General features: G+C 38.7%; 1 protein-coding gene across 1 annotated transcript; it reads right to left on the bottom strand.

Moving 5' to 3' along the window:
- Positions 1-700: 700 nt before the first annotated feature.
- Positions 701-21,974, bottom strand: ZFX (zinc finger protein X-linked). Its single transcript, XM_054973901.1, is given in 9 exon segments — positions 701-3,180; positions 3,182-4,359; positions 6,611-6,751; positions 8,664-8,798; positions 8,884-9,027; positions 9,430-9,579; positions 15,678-16,250; positions 16,995-17,083; positions 20,661-21,974. Coding segments are annotated over 8 exon segments (2,499 nt in total). The 5' UTR covers positions 17,056-17,083; positions 20,661-21,974; the 3' UTR covers positions 701-3,063.
- Positions 21,975-22,878: the final 904 nt, after the last annotated feature.

Below are 22,878 nucleotides of genomic sequence, written 5' to 3'. Positions count from 1 at the left end.
GAACTATTAGAACCCTGTATTTCACTTGTTCTTTCTGCACCACCAGAGATTTCTGATTCCAGTCACAATTAGGCTTTCCCCCCCTCTCGTTCCCATATTGCACACACTTTCTGCATTTCAGAGCACATGCTGCACCATCTTTTTTTGTAGCCAGATAGTGATGGGAACAGACCACAATAATAAGTGTTTGGAATGTCCCCAGGGCAATAAGTATCCAAGGGGCTGCAATAGGCTGTCTGACCTTATGTTGGTAATGCCTTGACTCCTTAGGACTGTCACTTATGGGTAACAGGTGTATATATTTGTGTGGGGGGTGGTGGTGTTTATATTACCTCCTTAAAACCACAATGGTTTCTGTCTATCACACTTCTGACTTTTGAGCTTTCACTGTGTTACATTTATACTGGGAACAATGTGCTAGAAGCTTGCTTTTTGTAATCTGAGATTCCTAATCTGTGTTCCACACTCCATAGCACATTCTTTGGCTCATGTACACTTCTGCAACTCATTACCCAAGGGAAAAAGAACTTCTTTGAAGGGTCAGTATCAATGTCTTTGTACAGTACATGATCTCTATAGAATAGGCCACTTTCAGTCTCTGTTTACTCTTGGTAAATAATTTGCTGTTAGACTAACAAGTTAACTATTGCTAGAAAAAATGACTTTTTCGTGAAAACAGATGGAATCAAATAAATATTCATTAACAGGAAAATAGTCTGATTTTTATTTTTCACATTATCAAGTACACATTACAATGTCACACATCCCCTATATATGTCTATGTAATTTGTTTTCTTTTTTCTTTTTACAAAATGTACAGCGGGTGGGACATAGTATTTAATAGACATTTTAACAGAACAATTATTTATATTATGTCCTTTAAAAAAAAAAAGTACCATTTAAAACATGGAACTGAAACATCAATTTTATCGCATTGGCTAATCAAATAAAACTAGCCTGTAACAAATGTCAGTACATTAACAATAACTACACTTTTCATTTTCTCTTTATACAGACACATTGTACAAAATCCACTGGACTAAACTCTTAATTTTTTTGTTAAATTTTAAAATCTATGCTCCAAAACAATGTTTATGATTGCAGGTGATACTGAAGAAAAAGGAAAATGTCAAGTTTGTGTGTTGTTTTAGTGATTATTCAAGAAAACAATTTTGCAAAATAGTTAATACTTTTCAGAAACAGTCTGGGAATTTCAGGAGAACTGTAAGATTTTAAAAGGTTTAAAATTATTTGAGAGCAAAATTTCAATGAAAACAAGAGGCACACACATTTCACTAGCTTGAGAACCCTTGCATCAGCAAGTGCAAGGGCTTTAAAGGAGCAAGCTTTTAAGGCCTCAATCCAATCACACAGTCACAATACCAAACCTTTGAAGAGCTCTATACAACTCCACAGGAGCTGCTTAATTTACTACAATATCAAGCAATGCTCCATGCACATTGCTACTGCTGGATCAAAGGTGCTGAACGTAATGCCTAGTATAGATTCCACCAACTTTTCCAGGAGTTTTACAAACATGCATGCTCATTAAGCTCAGAAACAGTTTCCCATAAATAGAACATAACAGAGAAAGTTTTAACTGCACAAATTTAGAAAATCAAGTTAGGTTTATATATATGGCGGTCTTAACAATTTTATTTTTCTAACTCACCAGCTATGGAATACCAGGATATTGGAAGGAATGCACAGAATGTATCATCTAGCCTCATACCATAGGGTGCAACAGCTGATTTCCTGGAGAAACCATGTTTCTTATGAGAGATGAAAAGTGAGGAAGTGGCGGTTTGAAATCTGCTCTTTTGGATCTTGCATTTCACTTTCATTATTCTTGACCAGTGCACCAAGGCAGAGATGAAAAATGCAAATATACATAATACATGAATGATGAAATATACTGCTTTGGAAGTGAAACTTTTGAACTTTGTACATTAATGGAATACTTGCATGCTATGAAGCAGACTGATGCAGCTTTGCCTCAATAGCTTTCCGGCAATGGCTCAAGTAGTAACTGAAATATCCTTCCAGAAGAATTTAATTGATAGCACGAAGAACTGGGTGAATGCTTGATAAATTACAGTTTTGAAGAACTGCTCATTCCTTACAAATTATTCTGTTAAGAAACATTCTGTGCTCCTAAAAAAGTAATAGCAGTAACATAAGAAAAGCTGCAGAAAAACAAAGCCTTCGTAAAAACACATCTGCTTCTATTCTTTACTTGCCCATCGCATGTTCTCTTTCTAAATAGCATATAATTAAAAATTGTCCAAGGCTGTTGGTGGATTTAAAAAGTTTAAAAAGCAATTTACCAAATATTTAAAAATGTTTCATAGGATCTTGTAAAAATGCATTTAATTGAGGATAAACTTAGCAACAGTCAATTGGGCAATCTATCCAGTCAACAACTGAAACAAATGTCTATCTACAAGTCAGCAGTAAGTTTCAAAAGGCAAATACATTTAATAAAGAACCAAAGGCAGAGGTACGTATAATTAATACTTAAGAGAGAAGTGCCTCAAGTTTTCCTTTAAAATTCACACTCATGGAAAGGGAATGTTCCCAGCAACTAATTTCTTACTCATTGTGGAAATATTAAATACTATGTAAAAGAGCTTCAAATAATGAAAAAATAGTACAGTTATGGTACGTAACTACTCAAATGAATATTAGCTTGTCACAAGTTCTTTAAATGAGATAGTTAAATGGGTCCTATCATACAATTGTTTCTTTTGACATTTATTTCTCCCAGATTATTTTATGTATATCAATGACATATGTATTAGGAACAAATTTTAAAAAATTAACTTATGACAAAACTGAATTAGTACTGCCACTAACTCTGAACCTTGTCAGTAAGGTAAATATTTCAGAAAATATGGATGAAAAATTCAGTATGAGACAGGGTTTACTTTATTCAATGCAACTTTATTGTTGCCATCCTTCCTCATTTATTAAGCAAACAGAAGAGAATTCAGAACACACTAATGAACAAATTGTATAAAAGTCAACTAGAAGCAATAATCCTATCTGTATACAGCACTAAAATCAAATGCACGGTATTGTGTTTGTGTGATCCTCTTTAAAATACAATGACTGTCTAGAAAGCAACATTTTACACACACACTCCCCAAATTTATAACATCTGGAGGTGTCTTCATGGCAAGCCAACATCTTTATGGTGCCTCATAATGTGTTGGTTCTTCTCTGAAGGCCTTCGGAAACCTTTCTTACAGAACTCACAACGATGAGGGTAGTCTTTCGTATGTATGGAAATAACATGCCGTTTGAAACCTGAGGCATCTGTAGTGCTATACTCACAGTACTCACACTGATAAACTTTTCTACCACTGTGTGTTTTCATGTGTTTTTTGAGTTCTATTTGTAGCTTGAACCCCTTCTTACATCTCTTGCACCTGAACGGAAGATCTTTTGTGTGAACTGAGAGAATATGGCGGCTTAGAACAAACGGATCTGCAATCTTAAAGTCACAATGTCTACACTGGTGCAATTTTTTACCTTTGTGCACTGCAACATGTTTTTTCAGTTCTGATGGCCTATGAAAGCCTTTGTCACACATGTCACACTTATGGGGATACTCTTTCGTGTGAACAGAAATTATGTGTCGTTTTAAGTCGCTTGAGTTTGAGCTTTTGTGGTCACAGTGCAGACATTGGTGTGTTTTGCTTTCTTGATGCATAATGATGTGCTGTTGCAGCTCTTTGGTATCAGAAAATATCTGAAAACAAATGTCACATTTGAAGGGCATTTCCTTACTGTGCCTAGTCTTTACATGAGTTTTCAGGTTGGAAGAGTCAGCAGACCTGTACTCGCAGTATTGGCACTGGTAGGGTTTTTCACCAGTGTGGATTCGCATGTGTTTCTTGAGCTCTGATGGATGTCGAAATCCTTTGCCACATTCCACGCAAATATGAGGAAAGTTCTTGCTGTGTACAGCCAGGAGGTGACGATTCAATAGTCCCTGTTCTGCTGTCTCGTACTCACAGAATTTGCACTTGTACATTTTATTTGCAGCCTTGTCCCTGTGCATTATCTTGTGAGTAAACAAAGCTCCCGCATGAGAGAAACTTTTCCCACATTCGTCACATTCAGTTAATTTCTCAGTTTTGTTGGTAAGCTTGTGGCTCTCCAGATGATTATGCAAACTTAACTTTTTATTTGTAGTGTAATCACAGTCAGTGCATCGGTATTTTTTCTTAGCAAGAAGATGCTCAGGATGATTTTTCATGTGCCTTTTTAAGAAGCCCCTAGATTTAAACTTCTTCCCACAAATTATACAGGGGTAGACTGTCAAAGGGTGACCATCAGGCCCAATTATTATTGCTGCAGAATAAAAGCAAACAGAGAATCATGAAAATGGCACCCCAAAAACTACTAATGTGTGAGTTGCAAGCAAGGGCAAGTCCAAGTTATGCACTTCAAAATCCCATTCCTTTCAATGGGAAACTTACGTGTGCTTAAACACATTGAAATCAGTAGAAAATAAATATCCTTTTATGCCCTTCCAGTGCTAAATCAATTTATTTGTTATATTCACTGCAATGATATATCAGCTTTATCCCTACAGAACTGAATCAAAACCATCCAGCACTGCAGTATCAATGGTTAAGTAGACAAAATTATACATGTAGAAACATATTATTTGTTGTACCACTGTCTCTAAAGGTATCTTCTAACAGCAATTTTAAAAGAAATTACTCAATTTTGATATGAGGTAACAGTTTTTAAATGTGTATCCCAAATAATACAACATGGCCACCAGTGCAGAAATTTCTAATATTTTAATTTTAAAATGAAAGATGCTAGCAGAATAATATACTCTTCTACTTTGTATAACTCTCAAACAAGAGAGTGAACTATTAGAAATGTAACAAAATGAAAATGAAAGACAACCTAAAATAGTATTAGCTGTCCCTGAAGTTTCAAGCAGAGACCTTATAAAAAGAATTACATAAACTTGCAGCACAATGATAGCTAATACAGGAAGCAAGCTAATACATGCATAAATTATACATCAAATAAAAAGTCTGATGAAATGTTTTAACCATAAGAGCTATGTCAGCAGAATGCAGTGCTGTGGCAGCAACTGGCAACAACCACACCTATAACAAGCCTGTGCTGGCAATATGAGCACAACATACAGATAGATTATCTTACACGGTATGCAGTTTAGGGCCAGTAGCTGTGAAAGAATAATAGTTCTTTAAAAGCCTCCCCCACTCTTATATTTCCTTTGATACCCCTGGGTCATCTTGTCTACAAATAATCAGAGCTATGATGGAGGAAATGACACTTGAATGTTGATTATGACATTGTTTTATAAGTCGAGGTGGGTGGGGGGTGGAACAAGAACTAACTAGAACAGTATGTGTTTGTGAGAGTGTATGTTGGGCTGTAGTTGCTTCCACATATTGTTACTTCCACCTCACATAACTTTATGCTTACAAAAGTTATGCATCTAATAATTTGGCTTCTGTAAAAATATAATCGTTTTTAAGAATGTGGCTTCGATCAACATAGCTGGCACAATTTGGTGACCTGCATAGTCCCAGTCACTTTTCAAGTCTCCAAATCCTTTTTCTTGGGGATCGAACTCATACATTCATTGCAACTTGTCCTCTGTCAATCTAGCCCTTGTAAAAAAAAAAGGGCCACTTTTCAACAAAAAAAAAATTGTAATCAGAATAAGAGTGCTATCAAGATCATTTATAAATGTGTATAAACAGCATAAACTGTTGTGCACAACTCTCTCACACACAATTACTTCTACTGCCTCCTCCTGAGTATAATGCTTGCTGCGTCCCTACATCCTTTTCTTACTAGCCATTTTATTTTCTATTGGGGGGGGGGGCAGGCATCGCTATGTGCTGTTGCTATATATTGATATGTTGGCAATGTGGTATTCACCAAAACTGTCAACATCTCTGTTGCTAAAAAGCTTTGCAGGATGCTTTGGCAAGATTTCTTTCCTGCCTTCTTTCACCATTCACATACTGTGCTAGTGCAGCATTACTTCCATTGGTGTTGTATGTCAAATTACTTGTGCATTTCTGTACAGAAAACCATGGGAATTAACATTATTTCAAAATGACTGAATCATCTCCTGAGGATTGTAACTTATTAGCTGATTTAATTTTAAATATACAAATAATTAAAAATGCTTCTAAAATGCCAAACAATCTATATTACACAGATACATTTGACAAAAAGCATCTTTCAGAAAACTTTACACTATATTCAGAATGGTATATAAGCTGCCCAGGCCTGTACTAAGAATATCCACATATGCAAAAAAGGATTCCTTATTACTCCTACTGTTTAAAAAAAGTTTTAAAAACCCAAGTGCTTTCTGTTAAAGATGACCTTTAAAGACCTTTCTAAAAACTTTATCTGTTAACAGGGTCCTCTCAATTTGAATTATTTCAAAATATGGTGGAAAGCAGAATTTCTGACAGCAGAGCAGATTAAACAAAGCAGAACAGCAATATGAATGCAGCAACACCGCTATGCTTTCTCAGTTTTAAAGAAAATTCACACCAAAAATGCATTATCACACTCAGACGGGTATTTTTACCTGTTTGGTATTGTCTAGATTCCAGCCTCCTCCTCTTCTTTGGTTTTTGTTTAGCTAATCTCCCAAGACCACCAGATTCATCAATGTGCAACAAGGCACTTGCTGTACCATTCCTGTTTTCAACTGCATCAGTATTATTACCTAATAAACATTAAAAATTATATAACATCTGCATCCTGTAGAATATTCAAAACTCTGAACTGATATGCGAATTACATTTTAAAAACTAAGAAAGAAGCACTGAAATGGCAAAAAACTTTTTAACACTCAGCTTGTCACAGAGAAGGTTTAATTCAGATGAACAGAAACCATTTGAAATCCATACCTATGGAGATGCCTCCACATAGTGAGCTGTCTGCTGCACATATTTAAAACCCATGGTTCCATCATGCTATCATAAACTACTGATGAATAGTTCAGAATGCTACAGTAAACCTGGCAGATTCACATAGCAAGCAGTGACAAGTGAACAGCTTTCCACCATGGAACAGTCTCTATACAGCTGTTTGTTTGCACAGATTGGGACTAGAATCCCTTCACATACATACAGCAGCTGGGAATCCACTTCTGCATGGTGTGATCCAATGCTACTGCTCAATGTGTGTTAATACTGTAATCATCAATAGGGTGAGTCTTTCCCAGCCAACTGCCACTCTCCTGGGAGTGAGGAAGTGAGGAAGGGGACAACTACTAGACGTCAAAAACCCACACTATCAACCCATGTACATGTCTGAAAGAGTCATGCTTCCCAGTGGCATGGAAGCTGCTTCTTCTGGAATAATCATATCACAATAGAGAGTCTTTGCCTCTCTAAGGGAAGGGAGAAAATGTACTGGGTAGGAATGGAGTCTGTGCGACAAGCAACTCTGAGACAGAAGTCCTAAGTAGTAAAATGCCAAAATTACATGAATAGTGATGCCTTAGTTTTTGTATTGTTGTTGCTCGACTTTTCATTAAAATAGACAACTTAAGTGCCAGAAGTTACAGCAGCATAATTTCCACTTCTGTTTCTTTTTTGAGACCAATTACTACCCTTATCATCATTCACCTGCTTCTTTACAAAGGAACAGCTTAGCAGGTATAGTGTTAAGAAGGACCCAATTCAGCTGTCTTTGAGAAGCAGAACCCTTCCTTTCCAACTTTCCATACTGCAGCTGCACTTTAGTATGCCTACAGCTTATAATTATGTAACCATCATAATTTTCTTTTTATTTTGTTTTAAACTGCAATAATAAAAATATTGACATAATTTGCAGAATGCAAATGACCTACAGGTTTTCTTGTATATAAATTGCAACAGAAAATATTGAATACAATCCACCCAAGAAAAGACTCAAGTGCCAAATATCCTCAAGTTGCAATTTTCAGATGGACTCAGTTACCAATACTTCCTTTAACATTATACAAGGAAAGAAAATCCAGAAAATTTGTTTGAATAGTTATTTTAAAAGCAAATGTTTTTGGGTCATAGATGCCAGTGCTCTTTGATCTTCAGAATTCACAGCACTAACAAGACAGCCTATTTTATTGACCCCAAAAGTTTCTATGCTCTGGGGTTTTTAAATAGAATGTAGACGTTAACACAAAGGAGAGACACAATATGTTGGCTTTGAATCAATAGGATCTGAATATAGACCTGAGACCAACCTTCTAAGGTCTGTACATCAGCATTAAGATCGACAGATACGAATACTATCAACCTCCCACTCCCTCGTCCCTTGACACAGGTTTTGACAGTTAGTACTGCAAAGGCACAGTAACGGATCTTCTGTCTATTACACTCGAGTTCTATGATTTCCCAACTCTCACTTCATGCTATGGAGAGATTTCAATGCCAGTACAGGACCCAGCTTTTCGAATTTCTTGGCCTACATTAACAACCAGGCTGCCAAACCTGTTCCCTGGACTGGCCATCACAAGATGTCATTTTAAACAAGCCAGGCCTAAGATTATGAAAATTTCTGTCACTCCATCAGTTGTGTATTTTATTGATTCTTATAAATCATTTCACGGCCAACTGGTATCTTAAAATAAATTTGGGTTTATGACTTACCATAGGCTGCTGCCCAAGCGATTGGCATAAAGCTTTTAATTTCACTGTCATCAATTTGCTGCTCATGAGCAGCTGCAGCATCCTCCTCTCCTACAATCACTTCCATGTAGACCTCATCTGCAATTTCTGCAACATCTAACAGAAGAAGAAACTATATGTAACTTAAATTTTATCTCTCTGTAAATAAACCTCTACATCAAAATAAAGGCTACATACTTACTTAAATCTTCATCTTCATGCTGAGAATCATTTACTGTCATATAAACCATTTTTTCTCTTGGAATACGAACACTGTTATTTTGATTAATTAAAGTCTCCCCATGGTCATTTTCCGATTCACTTTCCACAATGTCTACTGTGCCTCCTAAGTAAAAAAAAAAAAAAAAAGTTAACCAAAAATATGTTGTGAGAACATGTTCCTATTCATTTATGTATTAGATAATAAAAAACAGAATAAGAATCTACACTAACACTTTGAATCCATACTTTGTTCCTCACAGGATATTTGGAACAACCTGAAGAAGGCAAATGACACTTTGAAAAGCCAGAAACTTGATTATTTGTACAGCCACTTTGAGAACATGAGGGATAGCAGGCGAGCATCTTAACTACCATACTCTAATCCATCTTGTGAACAAGTTCTATGGGCAAAGATACCACTTATGTCATCTTTATTTTGCTTCCAGATTGGCAACAACTGTTGGTCATGAGAGGGCCACTCAAGGACTTCCTGTTGCCATACCAAGCATAAGACTAATTGCCTTACCCAAATCATCTTCTCCAGGATCAGCTTTGAAAATATAGACTTTGATGACTTCTGGACAAATACCATCCATTTTACAAGGATCACTTCCTGGCTCAGCTTTTATATTGATTTCACTAGAACTGTCATTTTCTGTCTTAACAGCATCATCCACTAGGGGAAAAAACAGAAACAAAACAGTCATCTCATCATAAACAGATCATTAAAACCAAAGTTTAACATTTTAACTTTAGAATTACTGAAAATTACAATAAAATAAAAAAACTGACCATGAAAGAAGCTTCATATTAGAAACTGTCCTAACAAAAGATAACAAACTATTAAGACATTTAAAAAAAAATCAAGGAAAAAAGTAATTAAAACACGAATGCTCTCCTGCATTACCTCAATGAAATGAAATATTCCTCTTAATTATCTCCTGTTGTTGCCCACCAGATAGCTCTCAGAGTGATTTTCCCACAAGCAAAATTGTGTCCTTTATAATAGCTAAATTATATTTGCTAAAACAAAGCATGTCAAACCACCTTAGTTGCCTCATATCATAGACAAGGGAAACGCTGAACACAGACATCCCAACCCAGTCTACAGTTGTGGCAGGAGTGACACACACCTCTGTTGCTGCTACAACAGCTGAAATAGCATTCTATATTAGGCAAGCTCTACACTTGCCTCATGATTGCCCATTCAACAGTCCATTTCCATTTTACCAACACGAGACTACACGTATATTAGAGAAAATCAACTGCCCTAGTGTCAGTGTATCCATGATTTACCATATATTATCTGAATAAAGCAAATTTTAATTGAAATGTCAAATGAACAAAAAATGGTTTGTTAAATATTATTGTAATGATTTTAAGTGTGTGTGTGTGTGTCTTTCAATGTTTGATATGATACAGATTAAGAGTGAGGGTGAAAGAGAGGGATGAGTGAGATGACTGGTAGATGACTGAGAGTGTGGGTGGAGTGATCTGCAGTTTTTAGTTACTGAGAGAAAAAAGAGGCTTTCTGGTTTAGACAGGCAAGCTGTGGGCACCTGAACTCTGTGTGTCTGAGAGCAACATTCATTCTGTTTGAAGCAGGCGAACTGTGTGTACGCCTGAGAAAGTCTATGTATATTTGAGTGAGAGATTGAGCTATCTGAAGCAGGCAAACTGTATGCGTGCATGAGAGAGAAAGTTGTGTGTGTGTGTGTGTGTGTGACTGAGCCTACATAAAGAAACTTTAAGAACTCAGAACTATCTTTGAAACCATCAAGCTTAAGTACTAGTCTGAAAGCGATATGCTTCTTGTAAAAATAAAAGTTTATTTTGTTTTTCTTTTCCATTCCAGAGTATATGTTGTTCCTATATCCCATTCCTTTCCTCAGGGCCACATAGTTCCACAAAGAAGCATAACGCTTGGGCACGTTATTAAAGGGCAAATTTAAATTAACTATTTTGGGATATAATTCCTGGAGGCAGCAATCTACCCAAAGGGTGTAAGAAGAAGGTTAAAGGCAAAATCTAACTGAAAAAAAAGGGAGGGTCATAACGGGTAGAGGCTTAGTGGTGGAATATCTAACATCCTGAAGAGGAGAAAATATGTTAAATGGGATAGAATATCCTGGGAGGAAGGAACATTCTGAGAGAAAAGCATTCTGAGGGGTCAGATAGCCAAGGAGACAGTTTTCAGTTAAATTCTATGAGGAAAACAGAACTGTTATAAAGGAAAGAGACCTAGAGAAACTAGTAGGATTTATGAAAGAGAATATAAGATAGTGAAGTTTAGTAAAATTGTAGAAGAAAATACAATTAAAAGAGAGAAAAATGGCAGAGTTTCTGGTGATGAAAAAAGAGAACTGAGAGTTATACTGATACAAAGTAATGTGGAGTCTAGTAGAACTGCAGCTGAGAGAAACCCTGAGGGAATGTATAACTCAAGTCCAGAATATTTACAGTGCAATCTTAAAAAGAGTTACTTCAGTCTAATCCTATTGGTTTCAATGGGACTAGACTGGAGTAACTCTGCTTAGGACTGCACTATTAGAGTTTCTGAAGGAAAAGTGGAATGAACAAAAACAGTTTGAAAGGGGAAAGTTGAAGCAGAACAAAAGCAGTTTGAAAGGGAAAAGTGGAAAGTTGAAGATCTTCGAAATTGAGAAATACAACTTAGAACTCAAGAGATGGAAAGACAAACCAGTTTAGAAGCAGACAGATTACAATTAGAAAGAGAGAGACTTAAGAATGGGGGCAAAAGGGAGGGAAATCCTGAACCCAGAGCTGATTTTCTTTGAGTTACCCCAAAAGATTTTATGGTGTTTGTGTCAGAAGATCCACAAATATGCACTGACTCAAAAGAACTGCTACAAGTTGAACCAAGGGGAGCAGAAAACATGCCCTAGGTATCTTAGCAAAAGACACAATTGATATATTGCAGGAGGGGAAAAGAGAGACACAAACTCCTGTCAGTACTGCTAAAACGTCCCAAGAAAAAGGAGGAGGCATGAATAAAAACAAAAGCAATTATGACAAACCCTGAGTTAATGGACATAAGAGAGAAAGCCAGGCAGAATGAGATCAACAGTGTGGGGGGAATGAACTAATTTACAGGAGTTGGAAACCCAAGGGGACCTAGTCAAACTGGGAGCCTGTAAAACAGCTGGTTACTCGTAAAATATACATACAATCCTTGATTGAGCTGGCACTTGAAATTCCATGCGCTGCTCATTTAGGAATTAGCAAAACCAAGAAGAGGTTAATGAAAGAATACTACTGGCCTAGAATTTTGCAAGATGTGAAGAAGTACTGCCAAAGCTGTGAGATTTGTCAGAAGGTGGGGAAACAAGGGCATAAAACAAAAGCACCTCTCAGTCCCTTACCCATAATTGGAGAAGCTTTCTATAGAGTGGGAATTGACATAGTGGGACCACTTCCCAAACCCACCAGAAAGGGAAGCAGATACATTCTAATATTAATAGACTTCGCAACTAAATACCCATAAGCAGTAAAATCAGTTGTAGAAGCACTTTTAAAGATTTTTCTGAGATTAGGATTCCTTGAAGAAATACTATCTGATCAAGGTACAGTGTTTCTGTATGAACTTATGCAAGCCATATGAGAATGCTGTGGCATCAAGCATTTGAAAACCACTGCATTTCATCCTCAGACCAATGGACTTGCGGAAAATTTCAACGGCAGTTTAGAGAATGATTAAGGCATATGGACAGGATCGCTCAAACAATTGGGATGACAAGGTTTCTATTTTCTCTTTGCATATAAGGACGTACCTCAAGAATCCACAGGATTCTCTCCATTTGAATTGATATATAGGCATTATCCTCAGGACCCCTTAGTCTAGTAAAGGAGGAAAGGGAAGGAAAGATATCAGAAAGAAAAACCTCTGTAGTGGATTACATATTAAGTACGTCTCAGGGGGAAAATAGAAGAAATGATGAGGCAGCTATGGCAACTACACAGGCAAAACAGAAACTCTGGTATGACAGGAAAGTCAGGCAAAGAACTTTTGAAATGGGAGAGCAAGTGATGGTATTTTTACCTGTAAAAACCAGTAAGTTACAAGCAGCTTGGGAAGGACCATTTGTAGTAAGGGATAGGCGAGACCTGCTCATATATGCTATCTCTATGGATAAAAAAGAGGTGGAAGATTGTAGATGTGAATATATTGAAGCCTAAAGACTCCAGAGAGGACAGCATGTTACAGATAGTCAGACAAGTGGATATGGAGGAGGTCATCCTTACGGATTTATTAGAAGAGACCAGGAGGGATAATACACTTGAAGAGCTGGTGAGGGAATATCAAATAGAATAATACATCAAAGACAAAGATAATGTGGTAGTTGATGCCTTATCTAGATGTGAAACCAGCTGGAACAGAATACTGACAGAGGAACATCCAGAAGAAACAAACAAGTTAGCAGAAATGGTCAAAGCCAAGATGACCTCAGCCCAGCAGTGAAACATCCCGGAGTGGAAGATGACCTTAGCCCAGCAGTGGAACATCCCGGAGAGGGAGATGACCTCAGCCCAGCAGTGGAACATCCCAGAGAGTAAGATGACACCCCAGCAAAGGAGGAACACAGGTTAAAGAAACCCAAGACTTTAAAATAAAAACCACAGAGGAGTGAGAAATGGACTTAACAAGAACTGAAGAGAGGATAAAGCATTCCCTAAGTCAGAGGAAACTGCATACAAATCTTCTGAAAAAGAGATGTGTTCCGCTTAAGGACAAGGGGGGGGATATGTAATGATTTTAAGTGTATGTGTATCTTTAAATGTTTGATGTGATACAGATTAAGGGGGGGGAGTGAAAGAGAGGGATGAGTGAGATGACTGGCTGATGACAGTGTGTGGGCGGAGTGAACTGCAGTTTTTAGTTAGTGAGAGAGGAAAAAAAGGCTTTCTGGTTTAGACAGGCAAGCAGTGTGCTGCCTGAACTGTGTGCGTCTGAGAATAACATTCATATTTGAAGCAGGCAAACTATGCGTGCGTGTAAGACAGAACGCTATATATATATATCTGTGTGACTGAGCCTATGTAAAGAAACTTTAAGAACTGAGAACTATCTTTGAAACCATTAAACTTAAGTACTAGCATGAAACCGATATGCTTCTTGTATATGTTGTTCCTATATCCCATTCCTTTCTTCAGGGCCACATAGTCCCACAAAGGAGCCTGACGCTTGGGCACGTTATTAAAGGGCAAATTTAAATTAACTATTTTGGAAAATAATTCCTGGAAGCAGCAATCTACCCAGAGGGTGTAAGAAGAATGTTAAAGGCAAAATCTACCTGAAGAAGAAAGGGGGTCGTAACAATTATATTTTAAAAGACACGTGAATTGTTTTAAAAGGTGAGATTTTGTTTTCCCCTGCAAAGCAGTTTTCAGATGGATTAAATTACTCCAAATGAAGCACTAGCCTCTTGGCTCAAAAAATTGTAGAACCTGTCTGGGAACCTTAAATCAAAGTATGAAGTAATAGCGAAACATTCACTCTAGTATGTGTTGTCACATCACACTATACGAGTATGGATTTGAATTTTGTTACAAGAGAAAAAAAATAAGGATTGATGTAAGAATTTGGAATGTATGAGAATTCGGATATGGAATAATTTACATATACATTCTACAGAAGTAACTGTCTAGTATCACATAGTATCATATAGATACACATAGCTTTCGTAGTGTACAGAAGTACTTCTGTTAATGAATCCAAAGCCCTACTTGAGACTAATGTATCTGCCCTATGCTACTTGCCAATTTCAATCCTGTTGTAAAATATTAGTTATAAATACTAACTGTATAGTATTGCACTCACCCAGACAGCTTATGGAAGTCTAAATGCCTTGGTGATGATGCAAGAATTCTCCCAAAGGACATCTTAATGATTCTATTCATATGCCTTTTACACCTTTGGATAACTCTTGAGTGCTACTGCTATGCCATTTCTGGCAAAGTCCGCAGCATATTAGTGCCAATGCATGATGGCGCAGAGACATGATGGTCATCTCATGACAATGTGCTGCCCCTGCAGTTCACAAAACCCCATCATAACCCCTTATCTGATGGCACATCCAGTCATAGACTTAGGATATCAAAATGAGAAATGGATGACACCATTCCACATTTTCATTAGTTCCTGTTACTGATACATTTTGAAAGTTATTTTTCAAAATAAAATTTGTTTTTAACACCAATGCACAAATGATAATATATTACTTATTTGTATGTACTATCTTCAGAAAATAGATGCCCTTTCCCTGCTCCATTTACCCACCCAATCCTCCTTTCTCTTGCTACTTAATTCTGCTGCTGGATGTTTTCACTTTCTTGAGAAATTGAAACCTCCATCACCCATAATAATATGCTGTGCTTCCTAAGCACTGCGAAGGCTACCACCTTGGGTTCCCTCCCACCATCTCACTCCTCCTCTACCAGAAATTTCTTCAACTGGCCATTTAGCATCACTAAAACCCAGAAGCTTAAAGATGCAATTTTAAGCAGATTTACTAGGAAGTGAGCCCCACTGAACACAGTGGAACTTACCTCCAAATAAATATGCATAGGAACAGGCTGCACAGCTCCAATCCAATAAACACACTTTCTTGGGAGCAGGCCCTTTAGAATTCAGAGGGACTTATTTCCAAGCAAACATGCATAGAATCAGGCTGTAAAACAGAGTAAGTGAAAGAAGTTCAGATTAAGTCATATGGAAATAAAACTTGTAGTTTTAAAAATAGTTTACGCACTTACAGGAAATCATTAGATAGTCTTCACAGTTGCCCTTGTCGTCATCATGTCCCACAGATATTCCACTGGCATCAATTACCGCTTCAGAGGCACAATCTGCTACCAATACTTCTGAAACTACATCTTCTTCCAGTGAATCTGTGACAATTTCTGCTTCTACAACATTATTATGATCATGAACTACATGTTCCATATGTCCAACTTCAGGTATGTGCATTGACTCACTTGTGAGTACATGCTCGGGTATTGACATTGCTGTTGCTGTGATCTCAGAAGATAAAACTTCATCGGGAACAGTGCAGTGTGCTAAAGACACTTCTTCTTCAGTGATATCAGTGTCCAGCACTGGTTCAGGTATAATAACAGTTTGAGATACATCTGCATCTTCCATGATATCTGGACAGTGAACATCTTCTATAACAACGTCCTCAATGACATCTTGAATAACCACAGAATCTGGATCGTCAGGGACAAGGTTATGAACTGTTATGTCAGAGTCCTCCACATCTGACACATATACAGTTTCCTGTATTTCTACTACAATTTCATCTCCATTCAAATGTGTTCCATCAGCACCTGAAATGAATGAAAATAACTAAAATTACTGTACCAGCATAGCCCCAAATTTCATAAAACTCATCGATATCTATGACTAGAGACGGCTATAATTTGTTTAGCACGCTGCACAACATTAAAACCTGAACACCACTGCCCTTCTTTCCCCATCCATCCAAGGCAAGTTTTGGATCTCATGTGGCACACTCAAAATGGTTATAAAACTTATCACCATCTTGCTAGCTGGTGTTGCAGTTACAATTTATCCACAACTATTTTATGCATGAAGAAGCCAGGCAGGATTTGGAGATCCTAGAACTGACAGTTGCTTTGCAAGTGGTAGGGAAGAACTGGTAACCTAAAGCAAGATAAAGTAATCAAGAGATACTGGATTTACACCAAAATCTGTGTAATCCAGAGTTGCCAATATCGTGATCTTCCTCAACATTTTGTAATTTACCTTCACACAACAATCTGCAGAATGATGTATATTCTTGGATGGAAGCTTGGTATCTAAAGCTGTGCATTACTTTAACACAGAAATATGTTGAATAACTATATAAATATGTGGGGGGGGGGCTGTCCAGTGCTTTATGAAGGATGGTGGCATTTTTTTAGCCTCAATATATTTTTTCCATGGCACAATGTAAATTGTAAAGCAGGATGTATTCACCTTTCTGAATAAAATTCAAAATAATAGTGGTCTAGCTTGCCATCATATAGTAAAGCTTCATAACTTGTAAATGGTTACATTCCTTGACATACCAGTTGGATCAAAAAATGCATGTGGATCATGTGGCTGTAGTTCAAGCCCATCTTCATCCATGGTCCTTAACTTTCATCAGTCACGAAGTCTGTAAAATTAAAACAAAGATAACAATCAATTATCAGTCTTCTGTATCCAAGTGTAGCACCTATATTTAATTTAGTGAGTTGTCAAGGTTCAAAATGTTTGAAAGGGAAAAAAAATGCATTGCTGAGGAACAAGGTAACTCTCCAGGGTTTGTATTTTTCCCTCAGCTGCAAAATAAGTTCTGGTAGCTCAAGAGGTGAGGAACACACACTGTATTCAAATCCTCTTCTCGCTTATTACAGGGAGCAAGAATAATAAAGTAGGGCCAAGGCAAGACCCCTGGCCCACTACTGCAGCAATTTCCTCTTTAGGGACTCTGAAGCTTCTAGCTACCTGTTAGCAATAAAGTGTTTTTTTCATCAGTTTGTAATAATTCAAACACTGTTATACATTACTACAGGGACTCAAAAACAATTATAGTATTTCAGCTGGGTTTTCTAAACTGCCTTGGTGATACGTACCAAAAGGCAGAGTATGTGTCTTAAATTTTTTTATCTTAGCTATGGTTAGGAAAATAAACATACATTTCAGAGGGGTTATGGTGATTTAAGGTACCCCAAGACTTTTTTTTGCTGTGTCAGATTTATTATAGCTTAATGTATGAAGCTCGTCTTCAAAAAAACAGGTATATACACAGGAGTATATAGAAAAGACTATAAACAAAGAAGCCCAAGGATAATACCTAGGAATCCCTTATCTATCCTTTCTTAAGAAGTTTTCTCATTTAATATCTTATGCTTCAACCTTCTCATAACATTACAAGGAGCAGGAGAGGAGGGACTACCTGAGAAGAAAAAGTCACTTACTCTGATTGTCTTAGGAAAGTTCTTCATCCAAGAACCCACCATCCTCTCTGTCTGAGATGCTCTCCTAACTCTTGGGGTCGGTAATCAATTATTCTGGTCCATATGTGGACCAACAGGATGAATCTGTTTTGGGCATACCACTCTCCTTCCATGCTCCCTTTATTGGGCTTAAGAGAGCCACAGCTGCTTGTGTAGAGGTCCAGCTATGTGCTATAGGAGCTGACTGTTGAAGGGTAGCTAAGTGAAGAGTGTGATTTGGAAAAAAACAACTGCGGCACATGCTTTTATCCTCTGGGCTCCTTCTTGTCCTTTAAGCTATTGCTCTCACAACAAAAAAGTGGAATGTCTACATCATCTGATTTGAGGAAAAAAGAGATTGAGTCAAAGAGTACTCCCAACCTACCCTGGAGGTTCGAGGACCCAATGGCTTTCTGGCCATTATCCTCACTGCCAGTTGACATTCTGCCAGGTTACTAAGCTGTACTGCTCTTTTGCCAACAAAATACCTGTTGGCACTGTTTGGGAGACAGGTTCAGAACTGGAGCTCTTCCAAAAAAGCTGCATGTAAGTCAACAGGGTCCACCTGTCTTGCACCTTAAGAATAATCACTTCCATCCCTTGACAGATCCTTTCAGTGGCTTTAGAAGTTTCCACAACTAAGCTGTGGGCTGTCTTAGGTAATTAGCCGAAAGAACAAGACAGGAAGAAAGGAAAATGATGAAAAGAGGGTTCTCTTTTCAAGTAAGAATAGGTAGATGTAAGAAACTTAAGCAGCCAAAGAACCATAAGCATCAAAAGAAATAGAGCTCTCTGGAGCATTCCCTATAGAGGATGGAAAATAACTAAAGGAAAAGGGCACCATCTACAGACAGTCAGAATGTGATGACCTCAAAATGATGCCTGCAATTCCAGAGGAAAGACTGTGAACAAAGGGGTCAAACAACAATGAAAGTCAAATGATACTGCAATTTCTCACTAACTGTACTGTTTATATTTTTTTCTCGATGCCCAACTGAATTTAAACTTCAGACATCTGAGGAAGTGCATTCCAGTCCATGAAAGCCACAATAAATTTGCTAAGCCTCTCTCTTTTGTTTTAAACATGCATGTAAGCAAGCTGTAGGTTAAGACTACAAATAAACATTTTAAATTTGTTCTGGTATTGCTACTGAGTTCAGAAAATGCTAAAACTGATTACTAAAATTACTATATTACTATATGGAATGTTTTAAATGTTTTAATGCTGTTATCTGCCCTGAGCCTACTTGCGGGGAGGGCAGAATACAAATACGATAAAATAAATAAATAAAAATGTCAAGGATTGCTGTAAGTAGAAATTAAAAAAAGACATGAACTAAGATACTTGCTGCCTTAGGAATGTATGTGTTGAAATATATTATTCTACATTATTGCTAGACTGTACACCCTGCCCAAGAGTGAGCAGGATGAATGTGAGATATATTTAACAGGAGACTTGTGGGAAATAGATTATCTAAACTATGTTTTGAATGTTGTCTTCTTTTTCATTGTCTCTTAAATTTAAAAGATATTATCTATACAACCACAACTGGGTTGAATCCTACCAGCTTTTTCATTGGCAAAGAGGGAGGAGCTGACAGGACCCAACCATCAGCATTTCCGTTTACTGCATACATGTTACTGCTTTAGACAAAAGTGATTAGTGTTTTCACTACGATTTTCAAATATTCTAAACCTGCCCATGACAGCAAAACAAAAACAAAAAACAGGGCAGACCATATACAGCTGCACATTTTAGGACATGCTGTCTGGAATCTATGAATTAAGCTCTAGGGGCTCCACTGTGGATTACCTGGAGAAAGTTTTCTTTTGGAAATGTGCACATCAGTAAAAGTGAACTAAACCTATCTTAGGAGAGTCTGAACTCGAGTCCTAGTGATGTGCCAGATCTGCTCTGTAACAGGGTCAATGCCCCCTCAGCATTTGAACCACATCTTCTTTATAAAAGTAATTAGCCCACACCATCCCATTCCCCAATATTACTGACAGAAAGCTCGTCACCGAGTACTATTTATGCTTCACCATCAAGAGTCATTTTTATAAACTCTGGCTCATCAGAAATTCAAGCTGGCACCGTGCGTACAGATATCTGGGGCCGGTTGTGAATAATCTGTGCCTTGCGGGGTTACGCCATCATTAACTGCTGGGGACTGGAAGGCATGATGAGAGTAAAATGGTCAGAAAGTGTCTCTCAGCCCCTCTGCACACCACAGCGCTGGCACAGCAGAAAGTTCATGGTGGACTGCCGTACACCGAGTCCAGGAGGAGCCGAACAGGACAACTGGGCACAGAACAGGAAAGGAGGGGAGGGGCGAGCTTCCCCTCCTGGCGCCGTCCCCGCCCTGCCCTGCCCGCTATGGGGACTGTCTGGGGCCAGAAGCGATTAATTCAAGATGGCGGCCGGCACCCTCCCCCAGCCTCTCTTACCGCCGCCATCTTGTCTCCTCCTCCAGACTTTTTCGTTCAGACTCAGGCCTAGCCCCTTCGCCCGTTCAACCAGGTCCCGACCCCTAGCTCCCGTGCACCTCACGTTAGCTCTCCACCTTGCCCCGTCCTCGAAGCTGAGCAGCAAGTGCCCAGGCCCTCCAACGCGGCCCTACGGCCCACTCCTGCAGGATGGAGCCCTGGCGCGGCCTAGCTGCGGCCTTCTCAGGGCCTGTATCGTGGCGGGCGCCGAGGCCTGGTTCTGCGTGGGGGTGAAGGCCTAGCTGGGGCCTGTCCTGCGCTGCTTACCGGACGGGGCGGTGACGGGCTCTGGGCGGCCTCTCTCCACGTAGCTGGGCCGAGCTCGGTGGTAGTGTCGCTGCGGCGGGGCGGGCGGGAGCGGAGGGAGGGGCCGAGCGCCGAGCTGAGTGGAAGCGGCCAAGCTCCCCGGGCCGGGCCGCCGTCAGTACGTCACGTCACTGCCCGAGAGAGACCCAGGGAAATGCGGAAGAAAGATACCGGCGCTGCTGCTGCTAGAGCCGCCTGCTCCTCAGGCCGCAAGCCCGTCGGGCGGAGAGCGAACCGGGCCGGAGACGGGAGGTTGAAGAGGAAGGGCGGTGGGTCCCTGCCAGCCCCTCCCGCTGCCGCTCCTGCCGCCACCGCCGCCTCCTCCGTTCCAGCTCGGCCGTAAAATTGCGCTTCGGGCTCAAACTTGCTCGACTCGGCGCCGGTGAACGGAGCGTTGCTTAGGCCAAGAAAATTCCCGGCATTTTGGGGTGGCTTCTTCACAGGCGCTGGTTGCACCTCCCGCCTCCCAAATTTTCTCTAACCCCCCTCCCCGAAATTAAATCTGTCCATTGTGAAAACGAGAGGCATTAAGACGATTGTAATTATTTTGATCATGGAAATGTTTAATAAACTTGATTTTTAGAAGCATGTTTTAATTAAAAGCTTACTTCCCTTGCCTCGAAACGGACGGATCGGGATATTTCCTTAGTCTAGAACAATCGTTAAAAAAATTAGCCGTGAAGATGGCTATAAGCTATATACATGTTTCGATATAAGAGGTAATGTTAAGAAGAGGTACTAAGAGATTATTTTTCTGAAATATAATAAAGGCAAATTCAGCTAGCAAATAGAATTTGTTTTAGATTTTAGATACCACTGTGGCTTTTGTGTTCTCTTGGCCAGAAGACAAGTATGCATTATTTCGAGTTTATAAACTAGTTTCTTGTCAAGCAGCTCTTAATTTTGTGAGTGACATAACGATTTAACAGCTTTAAAGAAGTTGTGTTACATGGCTTGGAATATGTTTTCACTCTAGAAAAAAACAATATGAAGAATTACAGATGTATATTACAATAGCATGTAAAATTAAGATGAGTCCTTAAAACTATAGAGACACTGAGAACATGCCAGAGCTGTCCTGCTTCGTATAAATGGCATTGGGTGGCTTAGCATTCATTCACTTCTTTTGTAAAAACTAGTTTTAGAAAGTAACTATGCTTAACTTACTTGTATTTGGATTTTTGCTATCTATACCCTATTGTTTACTGAGTGTCCCAGCTGTTGATTGTATTAATCCTACACTGTGCAGTCTGCTTTGTGTCTCAGTGAGAAAAGGTAATTTATAAATAACTGGAAACAAGTGCAAGGTTTTTTGGCTGTTGCTTTGATTTGCTGATACTTGGCTATGTTGTGGGGTTTGTCAATATGCATAAAACATTGGACCCATTTGTTTATATTATTCAGTTTGTACTATCCTCCACCAAATATCTTACTCCTATTACAAGTCTTTTAGCACAGTATTTTACTTCTCATCCCAAAATACTGGGTGTTCCTCATTCATAAAGCTGTCAAGCTCTTCTTTGTGCTATTCTCTCTTCTACTCTTACTACCTAATCTGTTATGTGAATTGAATCTCATTGTAGTTACTTACCAAATCCCCTAATAACCAGCTTTATGTTTGTTGTACATTTTAACCCTACCCTTCCTTCCAGCAGCTCAGGGCAGCATATAAGATTCTCCCTCAAAAATCCTGTGACCTGGATGAGGCTGAAAGACTGGCCCAAGGTCACTCAGTGAGCTTAACAACAGTGGTGATTTGAACAAAGCTCTCCCAGATCCTAGTCTCTTGCCCACTATCTTTCACTAGTTGTTGAGCTTTATGGAGCTGTTACTTAACTAGTTATATACAACCTTCTTGCTCCCTCTGGATTTCTTCAGAGCAGGGATGCAGAACTTAGATATTCTTGAGGGCTTCTCTGTTCTCCAGTTTTGTGAACTGGAGGTGTATTATGCTGCACAAACTTAACATCTCACAAGTGAGTCATTATAAAGTTGCAGATACCTAGCAGTAAGGACTCCCCAAATAGGGGTGACATGAGAACAGGATTATGTGAAAATAATTTTTGAAATCCATTTCCTTGTAAGCGACTGTTTTCTATGACTTTATTAAAATATATAATGCTTTCAGGAGCTTGATAGAACTGGCACAGAGAAAAGACCCGATTTTAGAACTTGTAGA

Source organism: Eublepharis macularius, chromosome 3 (genome assembly GCF_028583425.1).
Source record: "Eublepharis macularius isolate TG4126 chromosome 3, MPM_Emac_v1.0, whole genome shotgun sequence".
Lineage (NCBI taxonomy): Eukaryota > Metazoa > Chordata > Lepidosauria > Squamata > Eublepharidae > Eublepharis > Eublepharis macularius.
Note: the sequence above shows the minus strand (reverse complement) of the source record. Positions and strands in the feature narration are given on the sequence as shown.